This window comes from Delphinapterus leucas, chromosome X, assembly GCF_059928025.1.
Source record: "Delphinapterus leucas isolate spDelLeu-1000000601 "Yukka" chromosome X, BTC_Dleu_Yukka2, whole genome shotgun sequence".
Lineage (NCBI taxonomy): Eukaryota > Metazoa > Chordata > Mammalia > Artiodactyla > Monodontidae > Delphinapterus > Delphinapterus leucas.
Genome location: NC_143150.1, coordinates 127346640 through 127363927, shown reverse-complemented (window position 1 = coordinate 127363927; position 17288 = coordinate 127346640). Strand labels below are relative to the sequence as shown.

Below are 17288 nucleotides of genomic sequence, written 5' to 3'. Positions count from 1 at the left end.
CACCCAGTGACAGTGGCGTTTTATGGTGACTTGGTTGCTGGGACTTCACAAGAGGGCCGGCAGGGTCTAGAATGAGGCTAAGAGCTGCTCTGCTTTCCTCCTCCCTTCACAGCAAGTGCAACTTGGGACATTCTTAGTGGGTCTGCGTGTCTGCTCTTTGCACATGCAAGACACCATCTACCTTACAGGCTCTACTATTTCGTAGGTCACAGGCTCTACTATTTCGTAGGTCAGGTAGCAAGAGCACATCTAGTTTGCTTCTTTGCACATAATAGGCCTTCAAAATGATCATCTTCATCATTAATAAGGCACCTTAACTTCTCTACAAGGGGAGCAGAAAAGGCACCCCTCCCCCTGGACTCACTCCAGGTGAGAGTGGTTTCAGGTTACACAGAAAGATCTTACAAAGCGCGTGGCTTTGAGCCCGTGATCTTTTGTGCTTAGCCAAGTCGTTAGTGACTATCGATCACGGAACATATTGCATAAGGGTCGAAAAAGTAACTGGGGCTTTGGACCCCGATCCCCGTGGGTTACATTCGCATTCCATTTTGCTGCTCTTGCCATCTTTGCCAAGTTTATCTGAAAGAACTTAGGGAAATAACATGAATGGGAAAGAGAGACTCACTTGGAATTGAAATAGTAAACTCTCAAGTATCGATTTAAATGAAAAATAGTATTGTCTTTGCAGCTCAGCTCATCCTTTTGAAACTGACAAAGCCTTATTTAGAATTGGAGGAGGAAGTAGAAGCAATCACACCTCCTGGGGACCTGGCATAGCTCAACTGCATCCCTAGGGGGTCCGTGGTAGGGAGGAGAAGCAGACAGGCTCTCTCCCCCTTGGCTGTGTGTGGTTGATGCAGCGTCACCAGCGTCACCTTCGTGGACCCAAAAGAAGTGCTCAGTCGCCGCGTCCAGGTGCAGCACAGTGGGCTAGCCTCCCGTGTGGCCGGTGCTGGGTGAAAATCTCCGTGTCAGGCAGCCAGGGCTTGGGAAAGTTGCGGACAGGCACGCTAACCAGTGAAAAGATGTGGCCTCAGGCTGTAGGAGGCTTCCCCTGTCTTCCCAGGTAGAAAATGAGCACGTGGGCAGATGCAGACACGTGAATCTAGTTGCCAGGGAGCCCAACTGACCTTAGTGGCCCGAACCGCATTTCTTGCATCAGTTCAGGTCTGTTTCCCTTTTGGTTGGCATTAACTGGCCTTATACCTTGCCTCTTGCCGTGAAAATACACCACACCTGAAGCTCAAGATGTCCCCCGGAACAGGTGACCCCGAAAGGTTGTGCAGTCAGGGGCACTCCCGGAAGCCTCACCCCAGGAGCAGTTTCTGCTGTTAGCCTCCGTTTAATAGCAGCTCACCTTTTCTGAGCTCTGTGGCTCAGCGCTCTGCAGAGCGCTCCCGCACCCTGGATGCTCGCGCGTGGCCGTGGGTAGAATGTCCAAGCTGCAAAGTGGCCCTGCTGGTGTCAGAAACTCGCACCGAGGACAGGGCGTCCGTGGCTTCTGCCAGCCGGCACTTGCAGACATCTACTGCGTTCACCTCTCCCCCCCCTCAGTTTTCATTAGAGAGGGTGGGAGAAGTGGGGGCGCGCCCTGTGGGCAGACAGCGACTGTGAGTGCTGCGTTCTGGAAACGGGGCGTCTGTGTGACCCAGGGCGGGACCCTCAGAAGGAGAGAGGGCACCTCCCCGACAGGCGCGGTCTCTCCCCCTGCCCCGCCGCCCCCTCTCACGGCCTCTGCTACAGCTTTGCTCCTGGGCTGTAGCTCCGTCTGCCGGCCGGAAAGGTCTAGCAGTCCTGCCCTGGAATCTCTTTAGAACCTGCGCCTTGTGTCCGTTTGGCCACAGTATTGGCAGGGAAAGGCCTTGGATGCACACCGGCTGCCTCAGCCCTTTGCTCTTTCTGAGCATCTCCCGGTCCTGGAGCATTTCGTGCCTGGATGGCTCCCGTGTTCCTCACGGCCTTTCACGAAGACAGGAGCAAGTGGAGGTGGCAGCGGCCCAAGAGCACCAACGGGGGAGCTGGCGCTGGGGCCTCCACTCTGCGAGGTGCCTCCTGCCCACGCCCCAGGTGCTTCTGCGCGGGTCCCTTGGGTGGCGTCAGGGTCTCCACTGGACCAGCCCCCAAAAGAGCTGCCGGGCGTTTTGGAGGCGTTGGCCGGACACCACCCCCCCCCAGGCCCCCCCCACCGCCATTGCCTGGTCCCCAGCAGCCTCGTCTCTCTCTCTCCAGCAATCCCTGCTCGAGAAGCAGCGGGTCCTGATCCAGCAGCACGAGGACGCCAAGGAGTTGAAGGAGAACCTGGACCGCCGGGAGGGCATCGTGTCGGACATCCTGGCCAGCTACCTCAGCCAGGACAGCCTGGCCGACTACGCGCACTTCGTGAGGATGAAGTCGGCCCTCCTCATCGAGCAGCGCGAGCTGGAGGACAAAATCCACCTGGGCGAAGAGCAGCTCAAGTGCCTGCTGGACAGCCTTCCGCCCGACACCTCCCCGGCGGGGCACGCAAGAGGAGGCAGATGAAAACCGCAGCCTAGACTTAGGTCCTGGAGAGAGAATCCCTCCCAGAACCAAATGGCCGTTAGAAAAGCAATAATTTCCGTGCGTTTGGGATGATTGATTGAATGTCTTAGTTCCCCTCTTGAATGCTGAGCAGAGTGGCTCCCCATCACCCTTGGCCTGGAAGCAACCCCACGTGGCGCCCGGTGAACGGTGAGTTCCCGAGTACGGACTGGGCTCTGGTCCCGAGGTGCACGCACGTGGTCCTTGCCAGCTCGGGTCTGCCCTTCCGTCTTCCCATGCTGCACCCCTTCCTCCTCTCAGGAGGCAATGAGCGCGTGCCGGGCAAAGCCCGGCGCACGACCTCTCCGGTGGGTCACGGGAGGTGGCAGCTGCCGGCTTCTCCTGTTGGCCCAGAAGTGTTGAGCGTTCGTTGTGTCTGTCATATAAGGATGATCTGCGACCCAGCAAAAATCATGATGATACTTTAGTAACACTCTACAAAGGTGAATTTTCCATGTGGTTAAAATTGCCACTTAAATAGCGTTCGCGCTTTAAAACACACGCAAAGCAGACACACGGTTTTAGGACTTCTCGGCCGACGTCACGGTTCAAATGGTATTTTCCTGCAAAGAGAAGTTGGCTAAAAGCGTGTCCGGTAGTAATGTGCTTGCTAGGTGTTTTTATTTTTTAACTTACTCTTTCCCCAGAACATTTATTTTGCGTGTGTATGATCCTTAATTACAATTGGCAATTTCTCTCTCTTTTTGCCTCTATTTGTTACCATGCCGTAAGGGCCACACACGGTTTAAGAACCGTTGCTCTGGTTTCTCAGAGGTCCCGGTGGAGCACAGAACTCCTAGACCCAATTTCTGCCACACAGTGTACAGCTCCTGTACCCTTTTCTAGAGCCTATTTACTAAAGAAAACTGTCAAGCTGTCATTTTCCACTGGACAGATCACAGGCTAGGGGAAAATAACTTGCAAATCATGTATGTGACAAACCGTTTGTATCCAGAATGTATAAAAACGCTCAAACTTAACAGTAAGAAAACAAACAGCCCGATTAAAATGTGGGCATGGGCAAAAGAATAGACACTTCACCAAAGAGGATATGTGCATGGCGAGTAAGCACGTGAATCGATGTTTTAGCCACCAATGGCGTGGTTCTCACGTACTTATTTTTAATCTGATCACTGTGGAGCAGTGAGTTTCGTGACAATGCTCATCTGTTGAAATGTGTGGTTAATGGCGGGAGAAGCCCTAGGATAACGTCACGTCGAGGTGATGTGCGGACTTTGGTTTCGTCTGTAAGATCGTTTTACTCCTAATTCCTCTTACTCCTATAAAAAGTTTTCCAGCGGCGGGGGGAGATGTCCCTCTGTCAGCAGTGGCCGCTGCTTTACCAAACACAGACGCACACAAATGTCTTAAAGGACACTAGTCCACGCTTCGCCAGCCAGAGGGGAGACTGGACTCCCGGGCTGCCGCAGTGACCTCGGTGCACCCATAGAGGGGGCCGACCTGGCAGGCGTCAGTGATGCTGGCAAAATAAACACTCCTTTGGCAGCCCACCGACGCCAAAGAGAAATGCCTTTTCAACAGTTTTTACTCTTATTCAATTAAGCTATTCCTGACTTGAAAAATCCGTCTTCTGCCAACGAAGTGTCCTTGCCACGTGGTGTGGGTCACTTGCTGTGAAAACTGATCACGTCAGGAAAGGTAAAGCTGGCTGTCCATGGACACCCCCCCCCCCCACTGCCCCTGCTTCCTCCTTCGGGGAGACAACCACGGTGATTTCAGTGTGTTTTTAATTGTCACAAAGCTTTTACCTGTGATTCTTTCCCTTCAAATACAGTATTGTGATCATTTTGATGATATGTCTGTAAAACGTGAAAATAGAATTTGTGTCTGTATCCAGCTTTTTGGTGAGAACTTTCTCTTCTACATAGCAATATATAGTGCTCTACTGTCCTTTTAACGAAGCACATAGAATCACAACATTCCCGTTTGCCTCTTAAATGTCTGGTGAGTGGGGACCCACAGATTGCAGTGAGTCAATGTACATAACTTTGTATATAGTTATGTTATTGCATATAAAGACAATCTGGTGCTAATGTTTTGCCCTTGGCATTCTTCGGTGGTGGCCGATAGCGCACTCTCGGTCATAGCTCAGCTGTGGAATGTTCTGTATAGCGAGATTCCAGTCAGGGGCGTCGCGCCTTTGGCTTCTCTCCTGCAGTCCACTCTGGAAGATGCGTACAGATTTCACGCTCAATACTTTCACTTACGTCTCAACAGATCATTCTGCTTGACGTTCACAAAATAAATGGTGTCCTTCAGTGAACGGAGCATGTCTTTGACTTACATCTTTTTTTAAGAATTGCAATATCCTTACATTAGATTCTTCAACCATTGATAAATGGTGGGATTAATTCTATGTATGTATGTATGTGACTATTTCTGCCAGTCTAGTAAAGGGCAGTCAATTTGCAGTCAGGAAAATGTCACAGACAGAGGTTGTATAAGTCAGTGCCTGCCACAGCAGTGCTGTATAACACGCACTATAAAATCTCAGCAGGATCCAGTGAGACCTATAAAATCTCAGCAGGGTCCAGTGAGACGTATTCCATTAGCTCATGAAATTGTAGATCAGGCTCTGCTCCACGTGCCTGTCATCTTCCTCCCGGCACCAGGACTTTGGCCTGGTCAGGTCAGTGGCAGATGCATAAGAGAACAAGCCCAGTCCCAGCAGTGCTTTTCCTGTCTCTGGTTAGAGTGCACCTGCTAACCTTCCATTGCCAAAGCAAGTGCCACAGCCAAACCCAAAGTCAGAGGGTGTGGCATATGCTCTACCCCTTTAGTGGAAGGAACCATGAGTCACGTGGCAGAATGTGGCTACAGGGAGGTGTGAAGAATTGGGGCCGTTGATGGACCACACCTCCCACACCAGGGTCCGATACCAAAGAGCACTAAATCGTCCAGGACCCGAAGCCAAGTTCCTGGAGCACAGCCAGCTCTGTCACTTCAGGCGTATGGCTGTGAGCACGTGCCAGCCTCTCCAACCTCAGCTTCCTCCTTTGCAGTTGGAAGAGAGCTGTTGTGAGAGCAATTAAGCTGATGTGTTCATGTGCTCAGGACCCGTGCCTGGATCAGAGGGGTGCCACTGGGAGCGTCCACACTTCTGCTGCCATCACTGTATTCTGGACCTGGAGGAAGTGCCTTGCCTGCATCCAAACGCATCTTTCGGAACCACCCAGCACACGACAGTTGCTCCTGGTTGGCGGATTAGAAACGCTTCTGCTGTGCAGCAGGTTGGTGGGACCCGAAGGTTAGCCAATTGAGAGGGAGGGATTCTTTTGTTTTTAACAAATTTATTTATTTTTGGCTGCATTGGGCTTTCTCTAGTTGTGGTGAGCAGGAGCTACTCTTGGTTGCGGTGCACGGGCTTCTCATTGCACTGGCTACTTTTGTTGTGGGCTCTAGGTGCACGGGTTTCACTACTTGCGGCATGTGGGCTCAGTAGGTGTGGCTCACGGGCTCTAGAGTGCAGGCTCAGTAGTTGTGGCACACGGGCTTAGTTGCACCGTGGCATGTGGGATCTTCCCAGACCAGGGCTTGAACCCGTGTCCCCTGCTTTGGTAGGTGGATTTTTTTTTTTTAATTAATTCATTCATTTATTTTTGGCTGTGTTGGATCTTCGTTGCTGTGCACGGGCTTTCTCTACTTCTGGCGAGGGGGGGCTACTCTTCGTTGCGGTGCGCAGGTTTCTCATTGCAGTGGCTTCTCTTATTGTGGAGCACAGGCTCTAGGTGCACGGGCTTCAGTAGTCGTGGCTCGCAGACTCTAGAGCGCAGGCTCAGTATTGTGGCTCACGGGCTTAGTTGCTCCGCGGCATGTGCGATCTTCCCGGACCAGGGATCAACCCGTGAGCCCTGCATCGGCAGGCGGATCCTTAACCACTGCACCACCAGGGAAGCCCCAAGAGGGAGAAATTTTTCTTAACAAGCATTACTCAAAATTTGGAGAGTGAATTTGTATTTAGAAGAAAAAAATTGACCCAAATCACAGATTTTTAAAAAGTGCACAAATGCCTCATACATTTTATGTTTGCCTTCTATCAGGATACTCTGCTTGTCTTATGTAAGTTCTGAAATGGTCGAGGAATTCATCACACAGGGGGCAATGGAAACGCACCTTAGGCTGCGGCTGGGATGGTGCTTCTGGGAGCCAGTGACCCTTGTGCTGCACTCCACGACCCACGGAAGGAGATGCTCAACGTTTTGCTTCTTCAGGGCCAGCTGCACTGCACACGCTGAGCCAGTCTCAGGCACAGGGACGCAGGAGACACTGACTCCATCGTTAACCTGTCAGCTGTACTGCCCTGCGGCTGTACCCTAAGAGCCCAGGCATCCTGAGTGTGTGTTTTCTGCATTTCCCATTAAAACAATAGAACCCCGGAGGGGGGGTGTGTGTGTGTGCTGGTATAGGCTGTGAATTTAGTTACAGTGTGGTGCCTGTGTGCGTGTCTGTATGTGTTGGTATGGACGGGGCATTGAGTCACAGTGAGCCGTGCGTGTGTGTGTGTGCGCTGGTATACACTGTGCATTTTCACAGTGAGCAGTGCGTGTGTATGTGTGTGCTGGTATAATCTGAGCATTGAGTCACAGTGAGCTGTGTGGTGTGTGTGTGTGCTGCTATAGGCTGTGCATTGTGTCAGAGTGAGCCGCGCATGTGTATGCTTATGTCTGCTGGTATAGCCTATGCATTGTGTCAGAGTGAGCCTTGCGTGTGTATGTGTGTGTCTGCTGGCATAGGCTGTGCACTGAGTCACAGTCAGCCGTGTCTGTTTTTGTGTGTGTGTGTGTGTGTGTGCGCGCTGGTACGGGCTTTGCATTGAGTAACTGAGGTGTGTGTGTGTGGTGCTACAGACTGTGCATTGACGCCCAGTGAGCCCTATGTGTGTGTATGTGTGAGTGTGCTGGTATAATCTCAGCACTGACCCACAGTGAGCTGTGTGTACGTATGTGCTGGTATGGACTGTGCATTGAGTCACACTGAGCCGTGCACGTGAGTCTTTGTGTGTGTGTGTGCTGCTATATGCTGTACATTGAGTCACAGGCAGCTGTGCATGTGTGCATTTCTGTGTGTGTATTTGGTGGTGTAGGGTCTGCATGAGTCACAATGTGTGTGTGTTTGTGTGTGCTCGTATAGGCTGAGCATTGAGTAACATTTAGATGTGTATATGTGTGTGCTGGTATGGGCTTTGCATTGAGTCAATGGTGTGTGTGTGTGCTTGTGTGTGTGTGCTATTGGCTGAGCACTGAGTCAGACTGCGCGGTGTGTATGTGTGGGGGGGGGGCTGATACAGTCTGACCACTGAGTTACAGTGAGGTATGTTGTGTGCGTGTGTGTGTGTGTATTTGGTTTAGTGCCTGCATTAGTCACATTAAGGTGTGTGTGATTGTGTGTGCTGGTATATGCTGAGCATTGAGTCACACTTAGGTGAGTGTGTGTGTGTGATGGTATAGGCGGTTCATTGATTCACAGTGAGCCATGTGTGAGTGCGTGTAGTTGTGTGTGTGTGCTGGTATACACTGTGAATTTAGTTACAGTGGGGTGTCTGTATGTGTTGGTATGGGCGATGCATTGCGTAAAGGTGAGCCGTGCGTGTGTGTCTTTGTGTATCTATGTGCTTGTATAGACGGTGCACTGAGTTACAGCAAGGTGTGTTTGTGTGTGTGTGTGTGTGTGCTGGTATAGTGTGAGCATGTCACATTAAGCCGGGCCTGTGTGTGCTGGTAAAAACTGTACATTGAGTCACAGTGACATGTTTCTGTGTGTGTGTTTGTGTGTGTGTTGCTACAGACTAGGCACTGAGTCATAGTGAGCCGTGTTTATGTCGTGGTGCAGACTGTGCAATGAGTCACAGCCGTGTGTGTGTGTGCGCTGGTATGGGCTTTGCATTGAGTCACTGGGGTGTGTGTGTGTGTGTGTGTGTGTGTGTGTGCTGGTATAGGCTGAGCATTAAGTCACAGTACACCGTGTCTGTGTGTGTGGTGCTACAGAGTGCACTGAGACACAGAGAACCTTGCGTGTGTGTATGCATGTGGCTGGTATACAGTGTGCATTGAGTCACAGTAAGGTGTATTTCTGTTTGCTGGTATGGGCTGTGCATTGTGTCAGACTGACACGTATGTGGGGGGGGTATAGACTGTGCATTGAGTCACACTGAGCCGTGTGTGTTTGTGTGTCTGGGTGCTGGTATGGTCTGTGTATTAAGTCACATTTAGCCGTGCATATGTGTGTGTCTGTGCTGGTATAGACTGAGAATTGAGTCACAGTGAAGTGTGTGTCTGTGTGTGCAGGTATGGACTGTGCACTGAGTCACAGTGAGGTGTGTGTGTGTGTGTGTGCTGGTACAGGCTGAGCATCGAGTCAGACTGTGCCACGTGTATGTGGAGGGGGCTGATAGAGTCTGAGCATTGAGTTACAGAGGTATGTTGTGTGTGTGTGTGTGCTGGTATGGACTCTACAATGAGTCACAATGAGCTGTGAGTGTGTGTTTGTGTATTTGTCTTACTGTCTACGTGAGTCACACTAAGTTGTGTGTGTTTGTGTGTGCAGGTATACGCTGAGCATTGAGTCACGTAGGTGTGTGTATGTGTGTGTGTGACGGTATAGGCAGTTCACTGACAGTGAGCCATGTGTGAGTGCGTGTTTTTCTGTGTGTGTGCTTGTATAAACTGTGAATTTAGTTTCAGTGAGGTGCCTGTGTGTGTGTATCTGTATGTGTTGGTATGGACGGTGCACTGAGTAACAGCCGTGCGTGTGTCTTTGTTATGTATGTGCTGGTATAGACGGTGCACTGAGTAACAGCCGTGCGTGTGTCTTTGTTATGTATGTGCTGGTATAGACGGTGCACTGAGAGTTACAGCAAGGTGTGTTTGTGTGTGTGTGTGTGCTGCTATAGTCTGTGCATTTACTCACATTGAGCCAAACCTGTGTGTGTGTGTGCTGGTAAAAACTATACATTCATTCACAGTGAGGTGTTTGTGTGTGTGTGTGTGTGTGTTGCTACAGACTAGGCATTGAGTCATAGTGAGCCGTGTTTTTGTCCTGGTGCAGGCTGTACAATGAGTCACAGCCATGTGCGTGTGTGTGTGTGTGGGTGTTAGTGTGTGGGTATAGGCTGAGCATTTACTCACAGCTACATGGATGTGTTTCTGTGTGTTGGTATAGGTTTTACATTGAGTCACTGGGGTGTGTTTGTGTGTGTGTGTGTGTGTGCTGGTATAAGCTGTGCATTCAGTCTACACTGAGCCGTGCCTATGTGCGTGTGTGTGTGTGCTGGTATAGGCTAAGCATTGAGGCACAGTGAGCCGTGGAGGGGGGGAGTAGTAGAGTCTGAGCATTGAGTCACAGTGAGGTGTGTGGTGTGTGTGTGTGTGTGTGTGTGTGTGTGTGTGTGTGTGTGCTGGTATGGACTGTGCACTGAGTCACAATGAGCCGTGTGTCTGTGTGTGTGTGTGTGTATGTGGTGGTGTAGAGTGTGCACTGAATCACACTTAGGTATGTGTATGTGTGTGCTGGTATGGGCTTTACATGGAGTCACTGAGGTGCGTGTGTGTGTGTGTGTGTGGTGCTACAGACTGTTCACTGGGTCGCAGTGAGCCGTGTGTGTGTGTGCTGGTATACGCTGTGCATTTAGACACAGTGAGCCTTGTGTGTGTGCGTGTTTGTGTGGTCTGTGCTGGTACACACGGTGAATTTAGTTACACTGAGGTGCCTGTGTGTGAGTGTATGTGTTGGTATGGACGGTACACACCGATAGTCAATTAATTTTTGACGAAAAAGGCCAGAATATACAACGGGAAAAAGTCTCTTCAGCAAGTGGTGCTGGGAAAGTTGGACAGCTGCATGTAAATCAATAAATTTAAAACACACCCTCTCACCGTACACAAAAATAAACTCAAAATGGCTTAAAGACTTAAACGTAAGACATGACACCATAAAACTCCTAGAAAGGAGCACAGGCAAAACGTTCTCTGACATAAGTTGCACCGATGTTTTCTTAGGCCAGTCTCCCAAGGCAATAGGAATAAAAGCAAAAATAAACAAATGGGACCTAATCAAACATTCAAGCTTTTGCGCAGCAAAGGAAACCATTAACAAAACGAAAAGATGACCTACAAAATGGGAGAAGATATTTGCAAACAATGCAACTGAGAAGGGCTTAATTTCCAAAATATATAAACAGCTCATACACCTCAACAACAAAAAAGTAAATGAACCAATCAAAACAGGGGCAGAAGATCTAAAAAGACATTTCTTCAAAGAAGAAACACAAATAGCTAATAGGCACATGAAAAGATGCTCAAAATCACTAATTATCAGAGAAACGAAAATCAAAACTACAATAAGGTACCATCTCACACTGGTCAGAATGGCCATCATGAAAAACTCTACAAATAACAAATGCCGGAGAGGGTGTGGAGAAAAGGGAACCCTCTTACACTGTGGGTGGGGATATAAATTGGTACAGCCAATTTGGAGAACAGATGTGGAGGTTCCTTAAAAAACTAAAAATTGAATTACCATATGATCCAGCAATCCCACTCCTGGGCACACACCCAGACAAAACTCTAATCCAAAGAGATATACATGCACCCCTATGTTCACAGCAGGACTATTCACAATAGCCAAGACATGGAAACAACCTAAGTGTCCACTGACAGATGAATGGATAAAGAAGAGGTGGTACATGTATACAACGGACTAGTACTCAGCCATAAAAAAAGAACAAAATAATGCCATTTGCAGCAACATGGATGCAACTAGAGATTATCATACTGAGTGAAGTAAGTCAGAAAGAGAAAGACAAATACCATGATGATATCACTTACATGTGGAATCTAAAATATGACACAAATGAACATATCTACGGAACAGCAACAGACTCATGGCCATAAAGAACAGACTTGTGGTTGCCAAGGGGGAGGAGGCTGGGGGAGGGATGGCATGGGAGGTTGGGGTTAACAGATGTAAACTGTTATACATGGAATAAACAAGGCCCTACTGTAGAGCACAGGGAACTATATTCAGTATCCTATGGTAAACCATAAGGGAAAAGAATATTCAAAATGAATGTATGTATATGTATAACTGAATCACTTTGCTGTACAGCAGAAATTAACACAACGTTGTAAATCAACTACACTTCAATAAAAAATAAAATAAAATGACCGAGAGAAAAAAAAAAAAGGATTGGTGTATTTTACTCTGTGTAAAGTTTACATTCAAAGAAAAGCACTGTAAACAAATATGGCTCACTAGTTAATGCCATGCTTGCTGAAATACTTAAGGAGACATGTACTGATGTCTGCAATTTACCACAAAATGCATCAAGGGATAAGGTGGATGGGGGCTTTCCTGGTGGCACAGTCGTTAAGAATCCACCTGCCAATGCAGAGGACACGGGTTCGAGCCCTGGTCTGGGAAGATCCCACATGCCGCGGAGCAGCTAAGGCCGTGCAGCACAACTACTGAGCCAGCGCACCACAACTACTGAAGCCCGCGTGCCTAGAGCCCGTGCTCCGCAACAAGAGAAGCCACTGCAGTAAGAAGCCCACACACCACAGCGAAGAGTAGCCCCCGCTCACCGCAACTAGCGAAAGCCCGCGCTCAGCAACAAAGGCCCAACACAGCCAAAATTAAAACAAATAAAATAAATTTTTAGAAAAATAATGAAAACCAAGATGCATATGAAGCATAATTCCAACTTTAAAAATATGAGCTGAAGTATTTACAGTAGGCAGGACACTGAAGCAACCTAAGTGCCCATCGACAGATGAATGGATAAAGAAGATGTGGCACGTATATGCAACGGAATATTACTCAGCCATAAAAAGAAACGAAATTGAGTCATTTGTAGTGAGGTGGATGGACCTACAGACTGTCATACAGAGTGAAGTCAGTCAGAAAGAGAAAAACAAATACCGTAGGCTAACACATATATATGGAATCTAATTTAAAAAAAGGTTCTGATGAACCTAGGGGCAGGACAGGAATAAAGACACAGAGGTAGAGGATGGACTTGAGGACACGGGGAGGGGGAAGGGTAAGGTGGGACGAAGTGAGAGAGTGGCATGGACATATGTACACCACCAAATATAATATGGACAGCTAGTGGGAAGCAGCCGCATGGCACAGGGAGATCAGCTCGGTGCTTTGTGACCACCTAGAGGCGTGGGATAGGGAGGGTGGGAAGGAGACCCAAGAGGGAGGGGATATGGGGACATATGTATATGTATACCGGATTCACTTTGTTATAAAGCAGAAACTAACACACCATTGTAAAGCAATTATACTCCAATGAAGATGTTAAAAAAAAAAGTGAGCTGAAAAAAGATGGGGAGCAAGTGGGCTAAAATATTAACTGTGGTGGAATTAAACATGGTTTTGATTCACTTTTTCATCTTCCATGCACTAACTAACCAAGTTCTCTTTTTCCGATATCCACATGCTAGGTTCTCCATAATAAAAGCAGTATCACCTGCCCTCTTGCCCAAGGGAGAAAGGCCCGCTGGGCAGCAACGGCTCCCCACTTGTGCTCCCCTCCTGTGACCGCGGCTTTGAGCACCTGATGCGGCCCCCAGAGCGCTCTAATCACAGCTGTAGAGATGTGTCCTCGTTGGCTTCACACGGATGACCAAGCCTACGGCTGACTTATCTGATTTGGTTCCCAGGTTCCCAGCCCCACCCACCCTGTCTTCATCTTTGCCCATCACGGGCGCTAACCCCCTCCCAACTTCTTCCAACCACACCCTCTAGCTTCCTAGCGTCTTGTCGGTTATCTGAATTTCTTATTTTAAGTCATCTTTGTGCAGAAGCTAAAAAGGGAAACTTTATACAATTTCCTATGTAATGATGTAAAATCCCTGCATGGCAAAAATAAATAAGAAACTAACAAGGAATTATGAAAAGACGATTGAGAAATACTTGGAAGATACAGGACAAAGGGCCGATTCACCTACTTTATGCAGAGCTCAAAATCAAAAGTTAAAAAAAGAAGATGAAAAAACCCAATAGAAGACAAAGATGAAGTAAGCAAAGGGTACAAAGAAACACCAATCACCAAAAAGCAGGGGGAAGTGTTGAACCTCACTGGTAACAAAAGAAATGAAAGCCCAAACAAGAATGGAATGTAATTTCTTAACCTTGCAAACTGCCGAAAGGTCAATGAAAAAGTTGGATAGCCTCCAGTTTGAGGATGGGCGATCGGAAAACGAGTGCTCATGCGCTGCTGTGAAAGCATAAAGTGATGCAACTTTCTGAAGGGCAACTTGACCATCTCTAGTAAATTTATAAATGCATGGAGCCACTGAGCAAGAGCCTGTTTGGAATTTCTATTGTAGAAATATTTATAATTTCACCAAGATTATATATAGGATGTTCATTGCAACCTTTTTTCAATAAAAGTATGAAAGAAAGAAAGGACAGAAAAAGAAAGAATGAACTTGAAGCAGTCTCCGAACAAGGGTCAAATTACCAGGCATTTGTAAAAGTAGAGGCTTGAAGATAGGTAAACAAAGCAAAAATCGAGTATCAAAACCAAATTCTAGGGACTTCCCTGGTGGCACAGTGGTTAAGAATCCGCCTGCCAATGCAGGGCACACGGGTTCGAGCCCTGGTCCAGGAAGACCCCACATGCCACGGAGCAACTAAGCCCGTGCGCCACACCTACTGAGCCTGTGCTCTAGAGCCCACGAGCCACAACTACTGAGCCCGAGAGGCAAAACTACTGAAGCCCGCGCGCCTATAGCCCGTGCTCCGCAACAAGAGAAGCCACTGCAATGAGAAGCCTGCACACCTCAACGAAGAGCAGCCCCCCACCCCCGCTCGCCGCAACTAGAGAAAGCCCGCGCGCAGCAACGAAGACCCAACACAGCCACATAAACAAATTTATTTTTTTAAAAAATGTCTAGGTTAGCACTCCAATAGCAGAAAAGCTGACTTTATACTGAACGAACTACTACACCCTCATCTTGTTTCTCTCCCCTGCCCAGGAACTCAGAATCCTGAGCTAATAATAAAGTGAGATTATGGGTGAGTTTTTCCTTTCTTTGTATGTTTCCGGGTACTTTAAGTTTTTTACATTGCACATGTATTTATTTTTAATAAAGCTATATAGTTATCTTTATCAACATGTGAAGAACACATCTGCATTTTATAAATTGCTCTACGTTCAGAAGCATTCTTCTATTTCTCCATCGGAGGGCAGCATAAGCACAGGAAATAGCAAAAATAATTTCAAGGCGTTCGGTCTGAAATTGAACGCTGCTCTTCAGCTGTTCATTTTGACAGGCTCCTGGTACAAATTAATCATTAGGTTGTTTATTTTTCTGATAAGTGACTATACATTCATTGTAAAAACTGATATACTGGAGAAAAGACAATTCACCTCTAATCAGGGACCATGTGGCATTCATCTCCACATGTCTATGTGTGACGAAAAGAGGAAGGTACATCTTTTTTTTTTTTAAAGTCTGCTGACAAAAAGTCCCCCATACAACAATTTTCTAATCTACGCTTCACATCAAATGTCCCTTGAGCACTTCCCTGCTTCCCTAAGTTCTCTGCCATGGTGGTTTCTAAAGGCCGCCTGGTGTTCCAGTCTGTGGACTCGTTGGACCTTGCTTCCCTGATTTAAATCGGTCATTTAGGTGTTTTAACTGTCTTTAAAGTATTAAAGATTTCCCATGTGTAAAATATACATAGAAAACTATACCACCCAATTAATCACTACTCGAATTCGATCGATGTTAATTGTTGCCATTTTTACTTCAGATATTTTGAAGAAAGAAAAGTTTACAGGTAGGGCTGGAGGTCCCCATGTCCAACTAACTTCTCTCCTTCCATCCCCAGAGTCACCTCTGATCTGAAGCTGCTGCTTATTTTTCCTATCCTTCATCTCAGGCTTTCATTACAGAACTATGTTCTGTAAACAATATAGTACTGTCCTGAGCTTTTAAATTCTACACGTAAACGCAATCACCACGGCATGTCCTACATTTGCTTAACATTACGATTTACCCCCTGTTGATTTAGACCTAGTTGATTTTAACTGCTTTAAGGTATTATAAGTTATAAATAGGACTTATTAACACATTCCCTATCGATAAGCCTTTAGGTGGTTTCTAATCATTGAGTCTCACTGCTCCTTTGATGGGGCAGGTGCGCACAGCTTCTCTAGCTGTTATATACCTAGAGAAGAATTAAGTTTGGGACTCCAGCAGAGGAATGGCGGGTTCGAAAGGGTCATCCCCTTCAGCTCTACTGGCTACTGCTGAATCACACTCCTGAACTACCAATTTTCAATGCAGCGGGTCGTGAATTAGTCCCGTTTCCTCACTTCCTCTTTGTGGTAGGAGGCATGGCTTTAAGCATCTCGGACGTTAAGCATCTCTTCATGGCCACTGGCAACAAGGTTTTGTCTTTTGTGAATCCATTGCCTTTGCTTACTACCTGCTTGGGTTCTTTACCTTTTTCTTACCGATTTGTCCAAATTGTGTATCTATGTCTGATTGAGACCGGGTGTCTAGAGGAAGCACGTGGCATGCACAAACCGGGTAATTTAAGGAGAGCTTGGGCTTCCCTGGTGGTGCAGTGGTTAAGAATCCGCCTGCCAATGCAGGGCACACGGGTTCGAGCCCTGGTCCAGGAAGACCCCACATGCCACGGAGCAACTAAGCCCGTGCGCCACACCTACTGAGCCTGTGCTCTAGAGCCCACGAGCCACAACTACTGAGCCCGAGAGGCAAAACTACTGAAGCCCGCGCGCCTATAGCCCGTGCTCCGCAACAAGAGAAGCCACTGCAATGAGAAGCCTGCACACCTCAACGAAGAGCAGCCCCCCACCCCCGCTCGCCGCAACTAGAGAAAGCCCGCGCGCAGCAACGAAGACCCAACACAGCCACATAAACAAATTTATTTTTTTAAAAAATGTCTAGGTTAGCACTCCAATAGCAGAAAAGCTGACTTTATACTGAACGAACTACTACACCCTCATCTTGTTTCTCTCCCCTGCCCAGGAACTCAGAATCCTGAGCTAATAATAAAGTGAGATTATGGGTGAGTTTTTCCTTTCTTTGTATGTTTCCGGGTACTTTAAGTTTTTTACATTGCACATGTATTTATTTTTAATAAAGCTATATAGTTATCTTTATCAACATGTGAAGAACACATCTGCATTTTATAAATTGCTCTACGTTCAGAAGCATTCTTCTATTTCTCCATCGGAGGGCAGCATAAGCACAGGAAATAGCAAAAATAATTTCAAGGCGTTCGGTCTGAAATTGAACGCTGCTCTTCAGCTGTTCATTTTGACAGGCTCCTGGTACAAATTAATCATTAGGTTGTTTATTTTTCTGATAAGTGACTATACATTCATTGTAAAAACTGATATACTGGAGAAAAGACAATTCACCTCTAATCAGGGACCATGTGGCATTCATCTCCACATGTCTATGTGTGACGAAAAGAGGAAGGTACATCTTTTCTTTTTTAAAGTCTGCTGACAAAAAGTCCCCCATACAACAATTTTCTAATCTACGCTTCACATCAAATGTCCCTTGAGCACTTCCCTGCTTCCCTAAGTTCTCTGCCATGGTGGTTTCTAAAGGCCGCCTGGTGTTCCAGTCTGTGGACTCGTTGGACCTTGCTTCCCTGATTTAAATCGGTCATTTAGGTGTTTTAACTGTCTTTAAAGTATTAAAGATTTCCCATGTGTA

The 17288-nt window shown here is 47.4% G+C and overlaps 1 protein-coding gene across 8 annotated transcripts in view; it reads left to right on the top strand.

Annotated features, from left to right (window-relative positions):
- The window catches only part of SHROOM2 (shroom family member 2), a 146375-nt gene extending 129891 nt beyond the window's left edge, over positions 1 to 16484 (top strand). For 4 of the 8 annotated variants that reach the window (XM_089904818.1, XM_089904815.1, XM_089904817.1 and 1 more), the window contains 2 exons: positions 2230 to 5827; positions 6621 to 16484. In XM_089904818.1, coding sequence (XP_089760944.1) covers positions 2230 to 2520 — 291 coding nt within the window. In that variant the 3' untranslated portion in view covers positions 2521 to 5827; positions 6621 to 16484. Of the gene's footprint in view, positions 1 to 1814; positions 2068 to 2229; positions 5828 to 6620 lie in introns of all 8 variants that reach the window. The other 4 variants (XM_089904820.1, XM_089904819.1, XM_089904814.1 and 1 more) reach the window with 2 other exon arrangements.
- The last annotated feature ends 804 nt before the right edge of the window (positions 16485 to 17288 follow it).